The sequence below is a fragment of the Phlebotomus papatasi genome, chromosome 2 (assembly GCF_024763615.1).
Source record: "Phlebotomus papatasi isolate M1 chromosome 2, Ppap_2.1, whole genome shotgun sequence".
Lineage (NCBI taxonomy): Eukaryota > Metazoa > Arthropoda > Insecta > Diptera > Psychodidae > Phlebotomus > Phlebotomus papatasi.
In genome coordinates, this window is record NC_077223.1 from 4,774,766 (window position 1) to 4,798,514 (window position 23,749).

The window sequence follows — 23,749 nt, forward strand, 5'->3', positions numbered from 1 at the left end:
ATGTTATTAATTTTAAACTGTCTTGGACAATCTTTTTTTTTATCAATTGAAAGATTTAAAATAGGTTTTTAAAGGATATTGTTTTGAGATATTTCTTAGATTTCGAAATTTAGAAAAAAGTTACGTAAAATTAAACAAAACGGTTACGAATATATTTTTTTTCGATTTTGATTTTTACAATCCTTATGCGTTCATCTCAATATGTTATTTGGGAATGTTATATTGTATATCAATTTCAGATAACGGATGAATAAATAAAAGGATTTTTATTCAAATTATTATGTTTCAGTTCAGTAATTTTTTTCATTCTATTATTGAATGGAAACCAATTTCCGGAAGCAAGGAAAAACCACCACAGAGCTTTTTTCGAAACTAGGTTTATGATCATGTTTTGTTCTTGGAGATTGATTGATCCTTCCACCACGAGACTTAATGAAATTATCAATAGCAATTAATACAAGTAAAAACTAGGAGAATATAGTGAGAATAAAATTTTAGAACAAAAATTTCCTTTTTTAATTTATATTTTGAAAAATTCTCATAAAAACATTTAAATGAAATTCTGTAAATGATTTTTAAACATAATGCTTCCAAATATTAAAGTAATCATTTTTATGAATATTTATGCGTGAAAATTTAAATTAAATTTCCTTTTATTATTTCTTCTTAATGCTTTATATTTAATTCACATAATGCTAAATATCATTGGATTTTTATTTATTTCGCAAAAAAGTTCTCAAATCAATTGTGCTGTGAGTGGAACAATTCTGCTTATTGTTGCTATCGTGAAAATTCATAAAAGTTAGTGAAAACTTCTGAATATAGACAGGAATGTCAAAATGTTGGCCCTCATGTGTGAAAATTGTAGATATTCCGAAGATTGACACAAATAGTGTGATTTTTTCTAGCTTTTATGTCGTATTTTCTATAAAGAATTCAAGTAGCCGGAAAGCTTCTGTGCACCTTCTTCAAGAGAATCTTGGTAGAATCCCTAACCAATTGAGGTAATCGTAATTCCTTTAAATAATTTTCACAAAGAAAATCATAAACAATTGCCCACAAGTCGCACGATTGATTTGTGAACAGAATCCTTCACACGCCTTTGGTTCAAACAGAATTGAGAACAGTTGGGAAGTAATTTCAGAACTGAATTTGCTTATATGACCGATATGAAAAATGTTTAAGGCAGAACACATCAGCCTTAGCCAATCAGATTGCTCTATTTTAGCAAAAGCATAATTAGAATTAACTTGAGCGGTTTTGATCCTTGGGGTTTAGTCAAGTTCCCAAAAATTTTAAAATCTTAAAAAAGGCAGTTTTATTGTTTTCTCAGAATCTATTCAGCCTTAATATCCAATTCGAAGATTAAATCCTCTAAAAATATTTATTTATAAGTGTTTAAAGAAGTTAGAATTTAGCTAAGCCATGGGTCTGAAGCCCGTATTACTAAATATCCTACGAAAGGGTGTCATTCAGATTTTTTTTTCTAGATTAATGGTAAATAGGAAACTGGTTATTATTCCAAAGGAAGCTTGAAAAGCTCACCCAAAAACATAAAGTAATAGAGATATTAAATATCGCTCTTTTGTAATTATAGGGTCACAATCCTAAACGCCAAAATCCCGAAAACCAAAATCTCAAACGCCAAAATCCCGAAAAGGCCAAAATCCCGAAAGCCAAAATCCTGAATGTTCAAAATCCTGAAAGGGATGAAATTATACGGAAGAAAATGTGTAGAATAATTTCCCAAGACAGAAAATTTCCCTGTGCCTCCAGCAAGCGCAGGTTCAATCGTAGGAGTAGGTATGACACTTTTAAGAATTTGGGATTTTGGCTTTCGGGATTTTGACCGGGACCCTTTTAGCCACAATTTGAGTTTTAGTAAAATAACTTACTTTATGGTGATATTCCAATGAAAAATTATGTTCCCTTTTTTAGCACTTTACTGTTCTCAAGTTCTTCTGCATTATCGACTTTTTATCTTGGTTGCTGTCACGACTGTTTTGTGGTTTTAGTACACGGCGAGGATTAGGGAAAGCTATGGATGGGGTATCTGATTATATTGGATTCAGATCTTCTGGTGTTCGTCACTGGCAGCTTCTTTTCTTCATTTAAAAACTCTAAATTTTTCACCAAAGCTTTCGATCCTTACCATACCAGAAAGACCAAGGGACGAAGGCTTTGGAGAAAAATTTTGAATTTTTCATTGAGGAAAAGAAGCTGCCCCTGACGAATACCGGAAGAACTAGGGAAAATTGTCGAGACAGGAACCAAAGTAATGAGAAGTCGATAATTCAGAAGCACTTCAGAACAGTAAAGTCTTAAAAAAGAAACATGTTCATTTCTCATCGGAATAGCCTCGTTCTTTTTTTCCCGTACTAAAGAATGAGTGAGGGAAATTTCAAATGTGAACTTGAGGTGAGAATTGCGCCCATGTAATACCTAATGAGCGATATATTGATCTCTCCGAAGTGTCTCATTGGTAAAATACCCAGATTGAAATTGAAGATGTTGTCAACGTTACGTTTCTTACATGATCATCCAAGAAAAAGTCCAAGAAGTTTATGTATGCATATATCTTTTGTCATTGCACTTGGAGAATGCACTAAAAGAGAAGAAAGACACCCACGATCGCGAAATATTTTGGCACAAAAGTGTCCATTTAAAATATTGAAATGCTCACAGGGCAATTGACGAGACACACCCCAGTTGAAGTCTTAAAGAAGAGCACTGTTGATCCTGGCATTTTGTCCACGATATTTGCTTTCTTTTTTTTTATTAAGTACCTCAGACACATATTGAGTTTTGTATTGCATCTTGCAGCATATTTCTCCTCCAAATGGCTTGTCTCTGAATCAGACGTTGGTGTCTGGAAAAAATATTTCTGTTGTGTCATCCTCATCATCATTAGTCAAAGTCAGCAACAATGGGACGGATTCTTGACACAGTGCTGTGATCTTCCGTGAAAGAGAGGTTCTTTTGGGGATGGATAGGTTATATTTTTTTTTAGGATAGTATCTCTGGGACGAATTTTGTGATTCACTTAAGCTGATTTGGGTATTTAGTGTGTTGAATGAGAGTAGTACAAATTGATGAAATATTAAAAGAAGGAAGAAAAAAAAAACATCTCGCGAGGGGGAAATGTTTAAAGAGATCACAGATTATGTCAACGGAATTTTCTAAAAACTCACACCTCTTACAAGAAGTCAATCTTTCTGGGAGATTTATTAATTTCTTGCTCTGGCATAAGGGGGAGACCCTCGAGATATTCTCTCAAATTGAATGGGGTTATGTGCTTGAGTCTTTGGGAAGGAATTTCCACATGCTATAGTTCTTCGGTACCATTAATGTGATGGTTCATAAAAATATTAGAAAGTCTTCATTACAAAGGCACCATAAACCATCTAATCTCCATAAATTGGTTTTGGCTGCCATAGAGCCCTCCCCAGAGACTTTTGCTGCCGAATACGCACCAAAGAAGTGCCTCAAGGTGGTTGCTATTCTCTTTGCTATATCATTTTCATATGATCACTTTTTATTATTGTTCGCAACCGCAGAAACCAAGAGACAGATCCACTTCTTCTTCAAGGTATTTTAATGAATCTTCTATATACTTTGGCTGTTTGAGCAATCTGGGGGCTTCCACATTGTGCAGAACAAATGTTTGCCTCTCAGAAGCAGCCGTATTATTACTGGTAAGGCAGCTTCAACTTAGGGAAACTGGGATTGTTACAGTGGATACGAGATGAATAAATACTCAATTGTAGAAGTCAATTTTTCTATTAATATTTTACCGGTCGTTGTATGAAAATTGAAATCACTTCCTTCTCTAGAACGGGATAGAATAAGAAAGAGTTCGTGGATAGGGGAGTTAGTCTTTATTCGATCAAGAATATGGGAGCACGGAGCTTCGTGTTCTGGGCCCTGAAGAGTGGATAATAGGTTTCCCTAGGGTCCAAGGACTACAAAATTGAACTGAATTTATTTTCATCTCATTCTTAATTTTGCTACAACTCTGAAGCAATGACGTGGAGAACTCTAAGAAGTGCAGAAGTCGCAGAAGAAGCTGAGTGGAGAGACCGGGAAGGGGACATCAATGAATAGCGGATCTGTGCCACTCGGCTGGTATAACTACTACTGTATGCCAGGCTGAGTTCACAGCAATCTTAATTGATGTTCAGATCCTTGCTGAGTCTGATGTTTCTAAAGCGTGTCCCAGATTTAAATCCAAGAAGACAAATGACTCTCATTAAAAAACTATAGTACAAATAAAAATACTTTTTATATTTCTTAAAAGGGTATTTCATTGTGATTCAAATCCACTTTATGGTTTTTTTATTCAAGCGGTTTCTCCGCGAAATCTCGCACCATCTTCTTTACTCCCTACTCTTTGGTTCTGGACAAGGTCGTCCCCACGATCTCTGACGACTTTCTTCCACTTTCGTGCGAAGTTATGCAAATCTTTGGCTGGATTAGCCTTCTTCTTCAAGTCTCCTTTCAAAATTCCCCAGTATTTCTCAATGGAGCGGGCTTCTGGAGTGCAGAGCGGGTTGACCTTCTTATCTACATATTTAACATTGTTGTTGGCAAACCATTCCAGGGTGGCTTTCACGTAATGACATGATGCCAAATCAGGCCAAAATAGAGGAGGGATGTCGTGGCTTTGATACAGTGGCAAAAGTCGTTTTTGGAGGTAGATATCCGCGTTTATAACCCCTAGGATTTTTGCAAACGTATTCAATTTATTGGAAATATGTTTACATTGATATACCATCGAAAGTCAAAGGTCACAAGAAACCTTGCCTAAAAAGAAGTTACACAAGTTAAGCCATATGGCTAAGTCTTATAGGTGAAAGTACTCTCCCTTCGAACGTTTATGCCTTCGAATAATGTGAATTTCTTTTATTTTCGTAAGAGATTTTCACTAAATTATCATAGAATTATCAACAATTGATGATAAACTACCTAATATTTAATAAAAATGTGTAAATCTCTTTGGAAAACTTTAATTATAATCTAATCCTAAACAATATTTTTTTTAAATCGTGCCTGATTAGGAACTAGAGGAGTTAAGCCAGATAGCTAAGTCTTACGTCTGAAGCCCGTAGGGGAAAGTACTGTCCCTTCAACCGTTCATGCCTTCGAATAATGTGAATTTTCTTTTAGTTTCTTTTTACTGAGAAAAAAAAGAGGGTGCGATTAACATTTTTTCCTCATAACATTAACACTTTTTAGGTGTAAAAATATATCAACATTTTTTAATGTTAATTTTACACCTTTTTAAGGGTAAAATGGATAAAATTAACATGAAAAAAGGATAACTTTAACCCCTAATACACCTAAAAAGGGTATTATTTACACCGATTTCGGATCAATACTGCAGGGTAAAATTAACATTTCCGGAATGTTATTTTAACTTTTTCGGATTTCTCTCAGTGTAAGGACAAATGATTCATTAGATTTTGAAAAATCAATAAAATTGCTTGTTATTTAGATTTTTGAGACGTTCGGAAACTGGGCTAAACCTCCAGTCTGAAGCCGGTATTAGGGTCTTGACAGACCTGAGGATTAGCCGAGACATGGCTTAGCATAACTATATTAGAAATAATGGTCAAACCAGATTTCCATCATTTTCCACTAAGTCGTCTCTCGGTTTAAGTCATAAGTGTGTCTAGGGGATTAGATCTGAAGACTGTCTAAGAGGTTACGGGAAACTTCTTAATAATCCGCAGCAAAAAAATCCCTGGAAATTCTTGAAAATTTATGGGAAAACCAGGAAATCCGTAGAAACCTTCTGGTAATGCTTACCCATGGAGAATGCTTCAGATCTCGCAGTTAACCTACATGGAACGCATGGTAACCTACTTTTGGATCACTCGGAAACCCATAGGGGTCCCAAAACCTTTATCAAAGTAAGTCAAGGTAGAAACTCAGTCTAGTTTATATTCCTCAATTGATTTCCTTAGCCAACCTTTCCATCCTGGACGCAGGGTCTTCTTCATGGCATGGAAAATCCGGGAATTGTTTGATATCAGAAGCTACTGAACAAAATACAATAGCTGGAGTTTTTCATTAATTTCAAATCAAACCAGATGAAGTTGATGGTATAAAAAGCCACCAAATGCTTCTCAACTAATTTCCAAGCAAGAGTCTTCTGTGGTGAGACGAAATCTCTATAGAAGTGATTTATGAGATCGGTAGATGCATAAGAACCAGTTCAAATATACCGGGTTCCGATGTTGATTTGGTCAATTTGATCTCATTCAATTTCAATACTAATTAGCCGAAGAGCTTAATAATCTTTTGCGCGCTCTCATACCGTGTGATTAATGGGGGTACAAGGCGAAGAAAAGATGACGCAAAGCATCGGCAATCGAGGTATTAGATTAGGAAACATATCCACAAATCAAGTGAAACACTAACATTTGCATACTAATAATGTGGATTTTATGGTAAAATGATCCTCATCAAAATCAACTCCTATTCTCGACCATTTGCCAGTAGGTTTTTCCCATGTGTTGGAAAATTTAGAATCATGTCCAAAGCAAAAATGCAAAATGATTTCTCCTGGGTAATCATTCCAAAAATTTCAAACGTCCCTCCACCTTCAGACTCCAAAGCTCAATCGTGATTTCATGCAATTAACCCGGGCGTTTAGCTTAATTTAATTAACACTCTAAATCGTGATTCATTGGAGAATATGGTGTGGAAGTGCCGCATGAAAAATTGATCTCATTTGAGATGAACGAGAGAGATTTTTCACTGGTGTTTCGGTCTTCATTTTGGATTTTTTCTTCGTTTTTTTTTTTCTATTTTAAATCTTCGTCTAAACAGCCGCTAAAACATGAAAGAGACTTTTTGTCTTGACCCTGATCTCAGGGACAAATATGCTGGAATTCTCTATAAAGAGATCAATTAACGTTTTCCACCTACTTTGCATGTCAAAGCCCATGAATTCACTACTCATTGTTTGTGGCTTCCACACAGCAAAAGCTCAAGTGATTCAAAGGAGAGAGAAAAAAATTGATGAGTTCATTGAGGCAGGGCGGGGGATTCTTGAGAAATTTGTGAAGATGCTGAAGTTGAAGAAGCTTCCCACGTGCTTTAGATTGATCGAATTTGTCTGAATCTGTTGAAACTTATTGTACATTTATGGTAATTATATCGACTAAACTGTTTTTTTTTCCTGCTAGTCATCATCACCATGAAATCAGCCAACCTCTATGATGATTGTGTAGACAATCAATTGTGATGTGACATCTTTGTTTTTAAGCTCTTATCTTAATTTTTCTCACCGTGAACAGGTTAGAACAATTGCCACCTGAAAACTAATAAAATTTGTTTTTTATTTGCTTTAAAATGTGGTTATTACAACAAAGGTTGTGATTTTTGACCAATATAGAGGTCTATTTTTGGGATAAATCTTTCAGGCTTCCTGTTTAATTCTAAACTATCTTATACGGGCTTCAGACCTAAGGCTTAACAATATGGCTCAACTGCTCTAATTTCTTAAAAATTACGATTTTTTGAAAAATTTATGATACGACTATGTTATTAAAAGATAAATGGCCTATTAGGCTTCCAAAAAGCAATACATTTGTTATCGCTATTTAGGATTTTGAGACTTTTGGAAATTGGACTAAAGCCCCTAACTTAATACCGCTTTAGGTACTAGCATAATACGACATGAACGTTCGAAGGGAGAGCACTTTTCCTCATGCTTAGTTAGTTCAAAAACAACTGTGAAAAGCTTAAAAATCCTAATCCGGATCATCTAGATATGAGAGTTATAAAAGCTGTTCATTCGAAAAACTTAATTGTCAGAACAACTTACAAAACAGTACCACACATTTTTCCTTTTTACCAAAATTTGAAAATGGAAGTTAATATCGCTAAGACGGCAGTGACCACTCGAATATAGGTCAGAGCAAATCCAGATAAATTAGTTAACATTATTCTTTGGGAACAATTTTATCGAGGAAAGTCTTTAAAATTAAAATTAAAATTCAAAAATACAGTGCCCGTTTCGTTATCCGGATGATTAGGAGATAATATGATGGATGTTCGCTTCGTAATCCGGATGGATTTTTTAAATTTGTTCAACGTCTCGCAAATATAATACAAGTTTTTTTTGTAGAATTAGAATAAAAGTTTTAAAGAAGTTTAAAAAGACATAATTATAGAATTCTATGCTATTATATTTCATTTATTAAACAAACATATCACAGGATAATTCATTTTTAATGCTGAACACACATGCATATACACGACCTAAAAATTATTTTAAATGTAACCGTCGATAACTCGTCCGGATTACGCCGATCCGGATTAGAGAGCGGGCACTGTAAATGTACCGTAGATGTGAGTGACTTTGTACAACGGGGATGATTGTGCACCCGGGCTTTTCGAAAGCTTTTCTTTCATTCCAGAGCTTTATGGTTCAAAAATCATAAGGGCACTTAGGTTTGGTGTAGAAACTATCCATAAGTGCTAGAATTAAAGATAGCTTACGAAAAGCACGAGTGCAAAGTCAGTCGCAACTAGGGTGGAGTAACCACTTATCGCCACTTTTAGGAAAAACTGAAATTAATTTAATTATAAATTTTAAACCCTTATTATAAAGTAACTTAAATTTCACACAAAGTTACTTAGATATATTGTCTATAGATATATCAAACTAATAGTCCCTCAATTTAACGGTGGATTACTTAAAAAAATATATTTTTATTAAAAATTCAAAAATAACCACTTCTCGCCACCTACTTGAAAAGACCAAAACTCAATTATTTTGGACAATATTATTAAAAAATATATTCAGCGTTGCTTTTTCTTCCTGATATCTTTTTTATTACTCGTATTATACGATTCTTCTTCGATTTAACTTTAGATGGCGAGAAGTGGATCACTGGCGAGAAGTGGTGACACCACCCTACACTGAGAAAAAAAAGAGGGTGCGATTAACTTTTTTCCTCATAACTTTAACACTTTTTAGGTGTAAAAATATATCAACATTTTTTAATGTTAGTTTCACACCTTTTTAAGGGTAAAATTAACATGAAAGAAGGGTACCTTTAACCCCCAATACACCTAAAAAGGGTAATATTTGCACCGATTTCGGATCAATACTGCAGGGTAAAATTAACATTTCCGGAATGTTATTTAAACTTTTTCGGATTTCTCTCAGTGTACGGTACGTAAGTTCGGGTGCCTTTGTCCTCAACGGGTGACTTTGACCACCTTCTGGTCGTAAGCTTTCCTTTAATTCTAATGTTTGAGATCGGTTCTCACCGATTATATATGATAGATCGGATCGGTAAACACCATCCTTGAGTTCTAGAAGTAAAGGAGGGTGTCAAAGTTACCCACGGGGGACAAAGTCAGCCGCACTTACGGTACTATGAATATTTACGTAAAGTGAAAACATAATTTCCCACACAGGCAAGTCAGTACTATATAAAAAAGGTCCCATAATAATTAGGTCTTGTAGATCTTCAAAAATTAATCACGATAGATATATCATGGCATTTAAGACAAAGCCACAAAATATTGTCCAAAGACGATTAGGAGAATTAACACATCTTCAGACAACTCTAATTAACGTGTTCCTATGCAGATTCAATCAAAACGGAAAAGTGAAGTTTATTGGAGAATGCGTGAGAAGAAAATTAGATTCCCAGCACGCATTTATTGGATTTTTTGGACTAAGACCCAAATGACTCATTCTTGATACTTAAGTCTTTAGCGAAACAAGAACTCTTGGTGATTTATCGATCGGGGCGGTGGCTGAGGAAGAAAGGAAATTGACCACATAAATTAAGCATTATCCCCGCAAAAAAAAAGAACTCACGCAGATCTGATGACAAGTGCAACGAGAATTTAATATTTTTTAAATGAAGATTTATCGTTTGAAATGGACCACGAAAAAATGCAACGGTTGCAATTGAAAGTGCTTGGGGGATTGAGGCTTCCTACTTCTCTCTTTTTTTTGTGGGGCTCCTCATGCAAAAACTGCATTGAGGTTGATTCATTTTTCTGGGGTACATGTCCAGGCATCTGCCTCTACTTTTCTTTTATTATTATTTATGGCAATCGCAATTGTACCGAATTTTGAAAAGATTAATTCTCTGCGGTGATTTAATCGATATTCATGTGCTACAATCATCATCATCAATTAGCCCACGAAGGCGGAAATGGATTATTTAGTTCGAGAGATTCAGTAGCTGTTTGTCGGTGCCCTGGCCGTTTTTTTCTCCTGTTCCTTCAAAGGCCCATTCTTCTCCATCGATATTAAAACATAAAGCATTTTTTGCCAGAGCTTTTTCTTCATGATAATTCTCAATAATTTCACCCAGTTGGAGTCGTCAGCATGGAAATTGCTCGATTTCGCGTAAGTGAAACAAATTGGTGGACCTCGATTTTTCACTTGGAATACCGAAGCTTGAATCGCTCACCTTCGATCATCACCAAAAACCACGGCTACACGCGTGGAAAAAAACATCCAACTGCTTTATAATTGAAATCATCAATTATCAACTCGACTCTTTAGGGTTTTTCTTCCTCTCAGCAATCGAGAAGGAAGTCAAAGGGGGCACAAATCACTGAGAATCATTCATTTTCGAAAACAAACGTTCAATCGAAATTTAAAATTTGGGATAGAAATTCGAAATAATGCAGCTCACATTAAAATAAACTTTGGATTTCAAATAAAATACAGTCAATTAAGATATTTTTTAAACACGATAAAGGCGAATTATCCTTATAAAGTAAAAAAAACACAAGTCTAAAATTTTTAAAGTAAGCCGAGGCACACACCTTCCTAGTTAACTTCCCAATTGAATAGAGTTCTTGAAAGTAATGTGAAAATCAGTCTGAAAATATTTCTAAAGAAAAACTATTTGATTAGTGAAACAATAAATAAGCTTAAAATTGAGTGAACTAAATAATATCAAACGCAATTTCACAATTTTCTGTCTTATGTAGTATGTGTCTCGGCTCACTATTTCGAAATATTAATTGACACTCTCTACATAATTCAATGAGTAGAATTCTATACAAACAAAATGTTCAATTGATATTGAAAAATTCAGCAAGCATATTCGAATTTTCAAGGTTAAGTAAAAAATTGCTTTATTCACAGTTTGAGGTCAGCCAATAAAAAACATTTTTATTTCTCGTTTTTTCCGAGTGATGGCTGAACTCTGACATATTCTCTGTTCGAATTTCGAAATTCGTCTAGTGTGGGTCTTCGCTATAAAGTGAAAAAAAAAGCAAAGCGATGATGCTCGTAATATTCTTGTTTAATTATAAAGCCCAAAACAGACACAAGGATCCGGTTAGGAATCAGATCGAAAAATGAAAATGATCAGCTCCAATTTTTGGGAATCAGGCTAAGCTTCTAAATTCTTAAGGTCTAGTGAAACTTACGAGATTTAGCGACATCAGCGCCAGTGGCAAAAATATAAAACTTCACTTTAGGTGTTTTTCGAAATGTCAAGTGCAAGAAAAAGCATGGAAAACCATGCAACGTCGCATGATCTTAAATTCCATTTAAGATCATGCTAAGCCATTCCATGTCTTAGCATTAATAGCCAACCTACTCTCGAACGGTGGAAAACTCCTCGACGCATCAACAAATTTTCACGACTTTGTGCGAAATTTGAAAATTATCATCCGACTTTTAATTCTTCAAACATGAACCACATTTTGTCCAAATAGAGAACCATTGACCCTTTTCCCAAAACCTTTTTCTCCGTCTGTCAACAATCTACCTGCGGTGAGGTGCAGGATTTACCTGAAGTGTCTTGGCTAAAACGCAAATGGCACAGTATTTAAACAAAATGTCATAGATATTCGAAAATTCAAAATGAATTTCAAGGCAAAGCTATAAGAATACTACGCTGGGAACTTGCTAAAGATATTGCTCAATTATAATGAGCATTATTGCTTTGGTTTCCTTTCGGTTATTGAAACTCGATAAACTTCGAAATTCGTTAAAGAAAATAAAAAGACACTTTGCAGAATTAATATGAGTAAAAATGTACTTTCCTTGGATTTTGAGATTAGAAATACTTGGTATTTAATTGCTTTAATTTTCTTCACAAATTTCTTCTTCTTGAGTACACAATAAGGCTCATTAGTTTTCTCTTCGAATTTCGAAATGTCACGAGTATCATCAAATTGTCAATTAATAGGAAGGACACTGGCAGGAAGACTGACAGGAAATAGAATATCGTAAGAGTTTCCTTTCAAACGAAACAATAAAATATCATTCGTTTCAATTTCGAAATTGATGTTCGAAATTATTTTCGAATGGACTTACCCTAGTAACAGCAAGTCATGAGAATACTCGGAATTTGTTTTAACCTTAATTCGAATCTAAGAAGTATACAACATGTCTATTTGAATATGTATTAAATTTGCGTGTTCGAAAAAATTGTTTTAGTACAATAAATGTGTATTATAATTAATAATGACTATCCCCTTGGAGGAAAATCAAGAGGTTCATGGGGAGGCAGAAGAAGTACGTGTAATTTAGTAATTTCTGTATTGGAATGTCTCATAGTGTCGAAAATGGCCACAAATTAATATCAAGTGGGCGTTCCATTCGCGAAAAAATGACCAACCATGTAATTTTTCGTTAATTTCACTCACATAAATGCCATTGTATAAAAAAATATATTGTTAATACTTTATCAATTGGGTGAAATCTCAGGTGTCTCCATATGGCCCACTGGGGAGCTTGTTTGGCTTCTGAAGACAACAAAATGAATAAGTGACTACGAGAATCAATTGGATGTTAGCAATAATTTTTGGCATTGTGCACAAAAGTCCAATTGGGACTTCTTCTTCGATATGGTGAATAAATTCTGGGATTGCATCCAAAAACCGGATTCCATGCACAGCCAAAATTCAGGTGAAAATGCACATGAAATGTCCAGAAGACATCATATAGAGAACAAAAAGATGTGGCAAAAGACTAAGGAATTGTGCGAAATTCTCCGTTCAATTCCTTCATGGAATGATGCTTTGCATTTTGATATTATTCCTTCAACCCAGAAGATCCCCTCGAGAATCAATGGATCTTTCTGTCCTTTACCTCTCTTCATCGATAAATTTAATAAAAGTTTTCTTACACAGTAACAAAAAAAAAAAGAAGCAGTACAAGAAGAGGGCAGTTATTTATCAAATTGTACATTTATTCTTATTTTGTAGTTGGTCTCAACAATAACACGAAAAGAGATGCAACGCAGAAACTCAAAATTCCTCCCAAATCGAAATGGTTGATCCTCTTTTATGCAGAACCACAATCTCGATTCATCATAAATCACTTTTTTTCCCCCAGTTGCTACAAGACACGAACTCAAGTAATTTTCGGTGAATCTCAAATTGAATTCAATTTATTAAAATTAAATTTAATTCTCTACCAAAGCTGATTTTTCATTCCTGCACTTTTCGTGGCTTCGTGACCATCCTCTCCTGTCTTTTTGCGCTTCCTCAAGCCCAAATTTAATTCAATTTGATGTCTAACAAGAGAAAAGTGGATACGCAACGTCATTTTGCGCAGTACTGTGTCTTCTTTCACCTGAAAGATCTGCGATCGATTTGATCTGTGGCGCTTTTTATCGCGATCGAATTTGTAAGGCAGTTTGAGGTAGAACGTCAAAGTGTTGCAAACACAAAAAAAAACCCACAGTCTGAGCTTTACAATAACCCGTTCTAATAATCCAAAACGTGCCTCATTCAGTGAGTATCTTCGTCATTGTTGTGGTCTTTTATGAAAACATTGGCAGACCACAGAAAATGCAATAAGATTTTACAAGAAGCTGAATCAAATAATACAGGTTAACACTATACATTCTTTATCAATACAATAAACAAGGATATGTTTCTGATTATTTTAATGATAAAGTGCAAAAATACTTAAAATCTATATTACAAAGTTCATCATAAAAAGAAAATAGTTCAGCCGAGACACATACCGCACACTACACATAGTAGAAAAAAATAAAATGAATAGAATATTATTTTCTAATTCAAATAATGTTGTCCATACATTTAATTCTTAATCTTTGCCTCAATTAAATAGTCTTTGTAGCATTATTAATGTAATCCACTAGCTGTTTTGGTGTGTGTCTTAGCTTAAAATGAAAATTTCTCTGGATAATCCATATCAATCTGTTTTATTGGTAAGATAATTTTTTTTTAATTTTTAAGTGAGGTTCCTAAAATATATTAATTGTAAAAACCAGAACATGATTAGTCGAGACACAAACCAATGGACGGACTGTCATTACTTGAGCTAAGATTACTTATTAACCTTTGAAAAATCCTTTTTCTCTATTTCAATTTAAGTAATACTTCTTATATGATTATAATTCCTAAATTTTCCAAACGAACTAAGTTATTTTTAAAAGCATTACTTTCGAATATCCATAGTTTTCAGAAAATTCTAAAATAATCCTGTAAGAGAAAGTACATTCGTAAATCTTACCATAGATAAATGGAGTTTGAGAAATTTGAAGATTGTTTTGAGAAACCAGAAAAAGATATTCTCACTTTTTGATAATTCCGCAAGATGGCTGAAATATTTCTAATTCGAATTTGTAAGTGTTCTAGTATCAAAATGAGTAGGCCTTCACTAAGGGCGTCTGCACATTGTAAGAAGCTTTCATCGAAAATTTCTCTTTTGCAGGAAATCGTCCGTACTGCTGTATGTGGAAACGTCAAAATTACGTCGTAAATACATTTTATTTGACGATAATTGTCCCAAATATGCAGACGCCTTAAGTTGTGAGAAAAAATCTATCCAACGATATTTACTATTCCTGTGCGAATATTGAATCTATTTTACTTTTTGGCTCTGGCACACCTTTTAAATCAGGCAAATTTAGTCCAATCAAAATTTATGTCTCTTTCTTTTTTAAAGTTTTATTTATATATACTTTATTATCGTATGGTGCCTACACATTAGAAGAAATTTTCGTCAAAAATGGTTTTAAAAAAAAATCTGACATTTCTGCCTACAATAGTAGGGGAAATTTTCTTCAAAAAGGCAATTTTTAAAGAAATTTCTCCTAGTGTGTAGAGGCCTACTCAAAATTGGATTGAAAAAAATTGAACGTGTTGTGTTGTTTAAAATCAGAAGTGTACGAAAGAGTGGAATAAACATAGGCAACAATAGTGCCTATGTTTATGCAATTTCGAATTTTCACATTTTCACTCTTCTTCTTTTTTTAAACATCATTCCAAATTCAATTTAGCTTAATCGAATTTGAAAGAACGAGATGGACATATGTAAAGCGTATGAGAAAGAAAAGGATGTAAATTTCGATTTCATGAAGTTTTTCTGATCTAAAAGGTGTGCCGGTGCCATTATTGGCCAAAATTTGCTTTCTTACAGCTCTGACACACCTTTTAGATCAGAAAAATTTTATTGAAATGTAAATTCACATTTTCTCTCAAATGGTTTCCATATGTTTATCATTTTCTGTCATATTTTATTTTTCTTTTTGAAGATCACTCCAAATTCAATTTAGTTCTATCCAATTTGTGCGCCACAGAGTGGGATCGACTTATGCAAAATGTTTGAGAAATAAAGGGTCCTGAATTGCGGTTTTATAATTATTTTCTTACCTAAAAGTATGTTAATGACAATACTAAACAAAATTGATTTACTGATCAAAATTGAATTTCTTTTTCTCGAACCAAAATCAGCTATTTTACTAAAACAAATCCATTTTTAATTGCCAAAAATCCATCTTTTTTTCTAACCAAAACCGCTTTTTGTTGACAAAAATCGACTGGTTGATTTTATATTTGAACTAATTTGAATTTTTATGCCTCCGGCACACCTTTAAATCAGGAAAATTTCATAAAGTCGAAATTCGAATTCCTTTCTTTCTCACATGCTTTGAATATGTCTATCTCATTCTATTGTACTCTTCTTCTTCTTTTATACATCATTCCAAATTTATTTTAGTTCAATCGAATTTGCTGTGAGAAAGAATGAGATAGTCATATGGAAAACATGCGAGAAAGAAAGGGATTCGAATTTCGACTTCTTGAAATTTTCCTGATCTAAAAGGTGTGCCGGAGCCATTACTGATTACCGGTTATGACCTATTTACTCTTGCGTGGTATACAACTTTTCAATTTAATACAAGAAATAAGTGTTTAAAGTTTAATGTGTGTTTATGTACAGCCCCATAATGTGTTATTTGTGTACAGGGACATGAATTAAATAAATAAACAAAAATAAATAAATAAATAAATAATTTATAGATTGACACTTCACACGACATAGGTAATTTATTTACATTTTTATCGATATAGATGATCGACAATCTGATGTCTGACCGCTTAAGTCCGATGTATCCTTATTAGAAATTTCAAGATCTTTCCAAGAAAATTCAAATTTAAGCAAATCGTTTGAAAAATAGGCCCTTCAAATTGGTGAATCTTTTACCTTAGAAAATTCGATATCGAAATGTTTTTCGAACATAGGTGTCCAAGGACGAAATATTCGCTTTGACAATCTCCAAAACTTATTCGAATTTGTGGAGAAAAATATTGTCCTAGATAATGTTGATTAATGAGGGGGGGTCGTTGACGACCGGAAGTCGATATCTCTTACCGTTTGGCCTCTATTCGTGTCACAAGATGAAAAATAGATTATATAATTATTCTCTCTTTGAGTTCGAGCTGTAATGAAGTTTTCGAAGCCAAAGTGTGTGCGAAACCTAAAAGCCTTCTCCTACTTCTGGTTGTAAAAAAGAATTGTGCTAATTCTGTTATATTGTATTTTACTCTCCTTGACAACTTTTAATACCTTTAAGTCAGTTAATATATATCGAATATTCCCCGGAAGAATAAAAACGATAATTTTTGCTCTCAATTTGTGATAAATTTAGCCTTCCTTAACCCAAGTTTTGCTCTGTTTCGGCACCTCTGTGGCCTGAGCCAGTTTTATGGGGCCCCCAAAAGGTTCACCATGGACAAATGTGTCAGATGCAATAACAATAATTTATTCAAATGGACTGTTTTTTTTATCTCATTGCAGATGAATCAGCAGTGCAAAGTGTGCGGAGAACCTGCCGCTGGATTTCACTTTGGTGCATTCACCTGTGAGGGTTGCAAGGTAGGACCATTTTCTCTCATTCCGTGCAATTCTTCCTGCAATTAAAGATGTCGAAATTGCTTCCCCTGAGGCACCAATGTCTCTTCTTGTTAGGCCCATGAAGTGCTCAATTGCGCTCTTTTTTTTTGTGAAGGGGGGCATTTTACTAAAATTGGAAGCTTGTTGGGCAATAAATTCATTTGGGAAGATACGAAGGTGATGTTCTTCCTTCTTGTGAATCCTTTGGTAGAGAGCAACAGTTCCGCATAATTTTGTTGTATTCTCAGTCCTCCTCCTTGGTCATGTCTTTGATTTATTTGATGAACAATCGAATTACTGTGGTCAGTTAAAAAAAAAAATTCGGAGCTCAGCGAGAAAATTAATTGGAGTCTTGTAAGTGGGAGGAAAAGAAATGAGAAGTCATTTATGATTCCCAGTCAGATAATTAATGATGAATAAATAAATAATCTACTCTAATTAATAAAATGATGTGTTATAACATGGGTGGTATTCCACAATTTTTCACCATGATATATCGTTATTAAATTTCCCTTATTTGGCAAAGGAATTACACTTCTCACTCTTTTAAATCATACCCAACCACCGCTGAATATTTAATTGCAACGGGGGGATTTTTGGGCATCTTTAAAAGATCATTAAAGACGGGCACTTTTTTGTGGATGTGGATCATCTCTCTTGGGTCGGCATTTTTACAAAATAATCTTTGGCGGCAATTGCTAAACTAAATTACATTGCCTTTTGCGCGTTGAATCACCGAAATGAGATATACTTTCATTTGTCGGTAGCAAGAATGGCAATGCTTTAATCTCAATCATTAGGCATTGATCTCAATTTTTTGGGCTGAAACATTTTTCAACACACATTTCATCCAACAAAGCATCCCGACTGACCACTCATCACCACTGAAGATAAAAATGTGATATTTTTGAGCATAATTATCTCCAAATTTCCACCAATCACGAAATATTCGTGAAAGTATTAGGAAATTTCTACTGAAGAAACAAACAAAGAATGGAATGCATAATTATGCACTTTTTATGCAATGAGTTCAAATGACTATAGATATGTTTTAATGAAAAATGTTAATGAGATATATGCAAAAGTTATAATGCATATTTGCATTTTATTGCAAATAACACTGACATTTACTTATCAGTTTTCCAGTTTATAGATTTATTTATGATGCATCAATAAGTGAATGTTCTATGTAAACAAATGCTAAATGTAATTTATGCTATTACTATGCTTTTTAGAAATTAATAAAATTCTAAAATAGCATTACATGTATCAAAAACCTTAGTTTTTGCTCGTCAAAATGAAAATTTCTACTTTAAATGTTATAGAATACTTTAAATTTTATAGAATATTTCAATTGCTCGATAATGTAGTAATTAGTGCATTTTTCTTCAATAAAATAGATACAAATAGAAAAACACTTGAAAAAAATGTTATTTTGAAGAAGCAAGCTTGTTTCTAAACTTGGCAAAACTGAAAAATCAAAATTAATTAGCACATAGTTCATTGGACACTTCACATAGCCCGATTAACGCATTAATTAAAATTAAGTACTTATTAAGGACTTAATAAGTCCTTAACGCAATGACTTAATTTTAAGGAGTTGTAGAACAGCCAACTATGCTTTAAAAGAGATCGCAAAGCGTCCCAGCTTTGTGAAGTGCTCGAACTCACGGGAAAGAGATATCCTTGTATTATCTTTCCGCATGCTTTTTGTATATATACCACTTTAATATCGAATAAATTGGTTAGTAAAATTCAAAAAAAAAAAAACATTCCAAAACAAGGAATTGTATAAGAAAAGTAGGTTTTAGAATATTTTAGCATGAGTAACAAACTTTCGAACAAATAAAGCGTAGAGTAAAGTGGTACAAGTTGGACAATAATGGTACAAGTTGGACAGGGCTTTTTTCTTGATAAATCTAGTACCTCATTTTATTTGTATATTTTTAATGCTTTAGTTTTATAATTTGGTTCCTTATGCATAAAAACAAATTTTGCACTGTATTTATCAAGAAAAAAACAATGTCCAACTTGTACCGTCGAATTGTCAAATTTATATCACTTTACCCTAAATCCGAGAAAGTCAAATGATATACGGGCACTATACCGGCTCTTGACCGATTAAGTCCGATGCAGCCGTAATGGAAATTTCAAGATCTTCCAAAAAATCCAAGTTTAAACAAATTGGTAGAAAACTAGGCCCTCCAAAGTGGTTAAACTTTGAACTTCGAAAATTCGATAACGAAATATTTTCGAACATAGGTGTCCAAAGACGAAATATTCGCCTTAACTACCTCCACAACATACCTATTCGAAAATGAAAAAAAAATAGGAGCCGTTTTCGAAATAAACCAATCGTCGAAGACCGGAAGTCGATATCTCCCCATAGCAAAAGAAAGCGGAATAAGGAATCACACAGAAAAATTCCTCGGTATTTTCCAGTATTTTTCCTTGGTAAATTCCACCGAAATTCTCCATGGTATATTTCCCAGGAAATTCACGTGGAATGATTATGAATTTCTCCAACAAAGAAAATGGAGAATAAATGAAGCTGTCACATGCATCTCATATTTTCATTTCCCTATAATAAAAAAATAGTAAATTTCACAAGGATTTTGATATGTTTTATTAAATCAGCGATAACCAATTTACACTTTACATAAAAAAAGCCACGTAAAAAAATTATTTTCCTAAAAAAATACATTCCATGAAATAAAAGCACGTATATTTTCTGGTTCGCAGTCTGTTTAATGTTATCACTTCTTATACACACTTATACGTAACACAGAAATCACTACGATCTTTGCATAAAATTTGCGAGCAAAATAATTAATCTATTTTGTAGCGCCACGAACATTTTCTAGCGGTAAAGCGAAGAAACAAAAGTGTGGAATTTTCTTAGAAAACTGTATGGAAAGGTAGTGGAATTTTGCGTGGAATTATTCCTTGGTTTTTCCCCAGGAAATAAGCAGGAATTTTCCTACAAAAAAGGGGCGTATTTGCGGTAAAATCCATAGAAAATCCATAGGGAAACTTCTGGAATATTCCATAGAAAATTCCAGTGGAATCCGCGGAAATTTCACGTGTAATTTTCCATATAAACTTTCCATAGACTTCCACTAGAAAGAGGCGCTAGATTTCAATGGAATGGCCATTTTGCATGGCCTCTCCTTGGAAAAATGCAATGGAAGACTTTGCGGAAATTTAGCGTCCAAATTCCATGGAATGAGCAGAATTTGACGCAAAATTTCCAATGGAATTTCCACAGAAGTTTCCTATGGGGCTCTTACCGTTCAGCCTTTAGCTGTGTCACAAATTGAAAAATATGGATTATAGGGGAAGATTTAGCAACTTCGTAATGTTGCAGCTTAGTAAAAGTAGATTATTTTCCACGTTACTAAATGAATTTAATCCATGGTCATATATTCTAATAACTAATTCCGCATCTCACATTTCCTGACTAACTTGGAGGCCTAGGCCTTTTTTCCTGGGTTCAAAATGCAAAAAATAGCCTAAAATCGTAATTCTCACCCTAACTGCTCTCTTTATTAGTTCGAATAGTAAAAAATAGGAAATTGAGACAAACGTCGGCCTTTTGTGACGAATAGCGAGACTAATATGGCATGTTTCTGCCTTAACACTAAGTACTTAATTAAGGCCTTTATAAATGCCCCTAATTAAGTAGTTTGTATTAGCGACTTGAAAAGTGTTTTGAATAAGTACTTAATTAAAGACCTTAGACTAAGCACTTTTTAAGTAAATACTCTCATGCCTATACTTTCTGAAGTACAAAAAAGATTCTTTTCTTATTCGATTTCTCACTGGACAGAATTTAGTGTATCCGTGTGGTATGTGTAACATTGCAATAGCATGAGAATTTCTGAAGGTGCGACAGTTGCCGAAGAATGCTGAGCCTTAAAAAAACACAAGACCGATTTCTTTTGTTGTGCAATTTCATGGCAAGAATCCATAATTGTTGCCAATATTCCCCTGATTTATCACATCGATCGCATATTGCTCCTCCTTCGGGGCACTTAATTCACTAATTTATTGTCGGCAATTTATTAATGAGTACCACTTGTGGAACATCTCTTTTCGCTCAGATGGCAAATTGCCATCATAAAACAGTCCACAACATTTTTGGCATTAAAGTGCATATTTTGGGACTAGGCTCGTAGGTGGACAAATTGGTGGATCATAAGAGGAGGAAAATGGACCTTGCAATAATAAAGTGTCGATTGGTCACCTGCCGTTTTTCTCCATCGAAAATGATTTGTGACCATCATTTTCCGATCGAATACTTTCGTGATCATAAATGTTCGGAATCGTTTTTTATGTGCCTTTTCACTCAGGTCAAATTAATAATTTAACACACGGGGCGGACTTTGTGTGCCAATCAATCACACTTTTGATGATCTTTCTCAGAGCGATATATTTAATTGTTTTGGACCACGACTCGCGACAAAAAATCACGCATCCTGCTGTGTGTGGCACTAAATCAGACTTTAATTGCTGCTGAACGTGTCTCTTGCATGGAGATTGTCGCAGAATTTCCAAAGAGGGATGTCATTTGGGTTTTGAATTGTCATTTACAAAATTTTGGAAAATTATTTATAAAATATCAAATCTGTTCAATAAAATGCCAAATTGTAATGCTCTATAAAAAAAAAAAAACAGAGTGTATGGAAGTATTTTGATTGAACAGTTTTCACAATATTAAGTATTCATTTAACTCTGGCGCCATCTAGTTCTGTATACATAAAACACAAAAATATTGTACTAGAAATTAGTCTTCTATCACAGAACCACAGAAGTATAAGAAGAAATACAATACTCGTACAATTTTTGGTGTTCAGTATGTTTCAAATTTCAAATTAACATACACCGTAAATGCGGGTGACTTTGTCCCCTGCGGATGACTTTCGCACCCTTCTGTTCGTAAGCTTTTCTTTACCTCTAAAAGTAAGGATGGTCTTTATTGATCCGATCTACCATGTCTGACCATGATCGGACCTCCCATAGTAACTTCCTCTAGTCTTGGCGACTCCTCGTCATACAGCGCCAGCTCTCTATAGCATCTGAGCTACTCCAGCTGTTCAAGGAAATTGTCTACTACTTCTTTCCATCGTTTTCTGAGGCGCCCCTCATACTAATCGTCTCTTTAGGCCCACTGTGTAGTGGCTTTCTAGGAATTCTTTCAGCTTGGCATTTGTTGAATGTATCCGCCAGTTAATTTGGCGTGCTCTTATAGTGGCCATAATGTCTGGTTCCTCATAAAGGAGTTCCAGCTCATGGTTCGTTCGGATACGGTACTCTCTACTAACTGTTTCTCTCGTTGAGCTATAGATCGCAGCAGTAACGATTGCTCTTCAGTTTAGGTTCTTGGCACTACCTCTAAACCATAAGTGACAATGTGTCTCACTATGGTTTTGTATATTATGATCATCGATGATCGAGAGACGTTTCGAGAACGGAATATTGTTGATAGAGTGAGGGAGCATCTTTTCCCTACCACAATCTGCTCATTTATCTCTATCTTCACACTGTTATCAGAACTCACCATGGATCCGCGATATTTCAAGATTTTGACGACTTCAAAGTTCCACGAATCCATCGTGAGGTATCCATCGGTGGTATCTTGGTGCAGCGGGACCGGTTGCCATGTATTTTGTCTTTCCCTCGTTGACACTGTGAGTCCCATCCACTCCATGACAGTGGCTAAGTTGACAAATGTCTCAATCTCTGTTAACGCACTCCGACCCATTACATTGATATCATCAATATATGCAAACAACTGCGACGATTTATATAGGATGCAGGATCGTTGGTTGTATCCTGTAGTAGGACTGTTAGCCCTAAAGGAATTGGAGGGAAAAATACCGTCCTGACGGAGACTCTTCTAACCCAACTGTATAAAGGGTTAGCTGACTGTGGTGGAACTGAGCTACGTTTTTTATGACAATCTGTCCTTTCCGTAATCGTCGGAATCTGTTAACTGAATCCTAAGATCAACAGATTCCGATTCTCACCGGAAGGACAGATTGTCCTGAAACCCTAGGTCACTTCTAAGTTAACGGTGCCAACCACTGTTCAGCTGGAGTGGTAACTTTGAGGGGTGCTATAAATGAGACTAACCTTAAGTTAAGATATCGCTATAGTGCCGCTGGATGGAGTTGTGAGTGCTCGACAAGGTCTTCCGAAGGCACAATCGAATTGGCTCTTCAGTCGGTCTTCACAAGTGAAGCGAGGAGAATGCCGAATTCGTGATATTCTTGGAATGGGCAATGAGGCTCAATCCCCAGAGGCTATTGATGAAGGATGCTCAAGTCTGTTCCGGTGTGTGGCCTGTGGCATTCGTGCTGCAATCTGAAGATCCTAGTGACATGCTCTAGGGCTAGATTAAACAGAACCGGCGACAGCGCATTATCTTACTTTGGTTCGGAGAATGCGCGAAACATTACAGTGCTACTTCCTGTAAATTTCACCTGACACTGCGACTGGGAAATGTTATTCTCACCAACCTCGTAAGCCTTGCATGAAGGATAGTTCGCCTAAATGCTATATAGCACTCGACGTACATTAAACAATTGGTCC

At 34.8% G+C, this 23,749-nt stretch overlaps 1 protein-coding gene across 1 annotated transcript in view; it reads left to right on the forward strand.

Moving 5' to 3' along the window:
- The window catches only part of LOC129805019 (protein embryonic gonad-like), a 128,662-nt gene that overhangs the window by 41,314 nt on the left and 63,599 nt on the right, over positions 1-23,749 (forward strand). Inside the window, exon 2 of the mRNA XM_055852821.1 lies at positions 17,060-17,137. Coding sequence (XP_055708796.1) covers positions 17,060-17,137 — 78 coding nt within the window. The remainder of the gene's footprint in view (positions 1-17,059; positions 17,138-23,749) is intronic.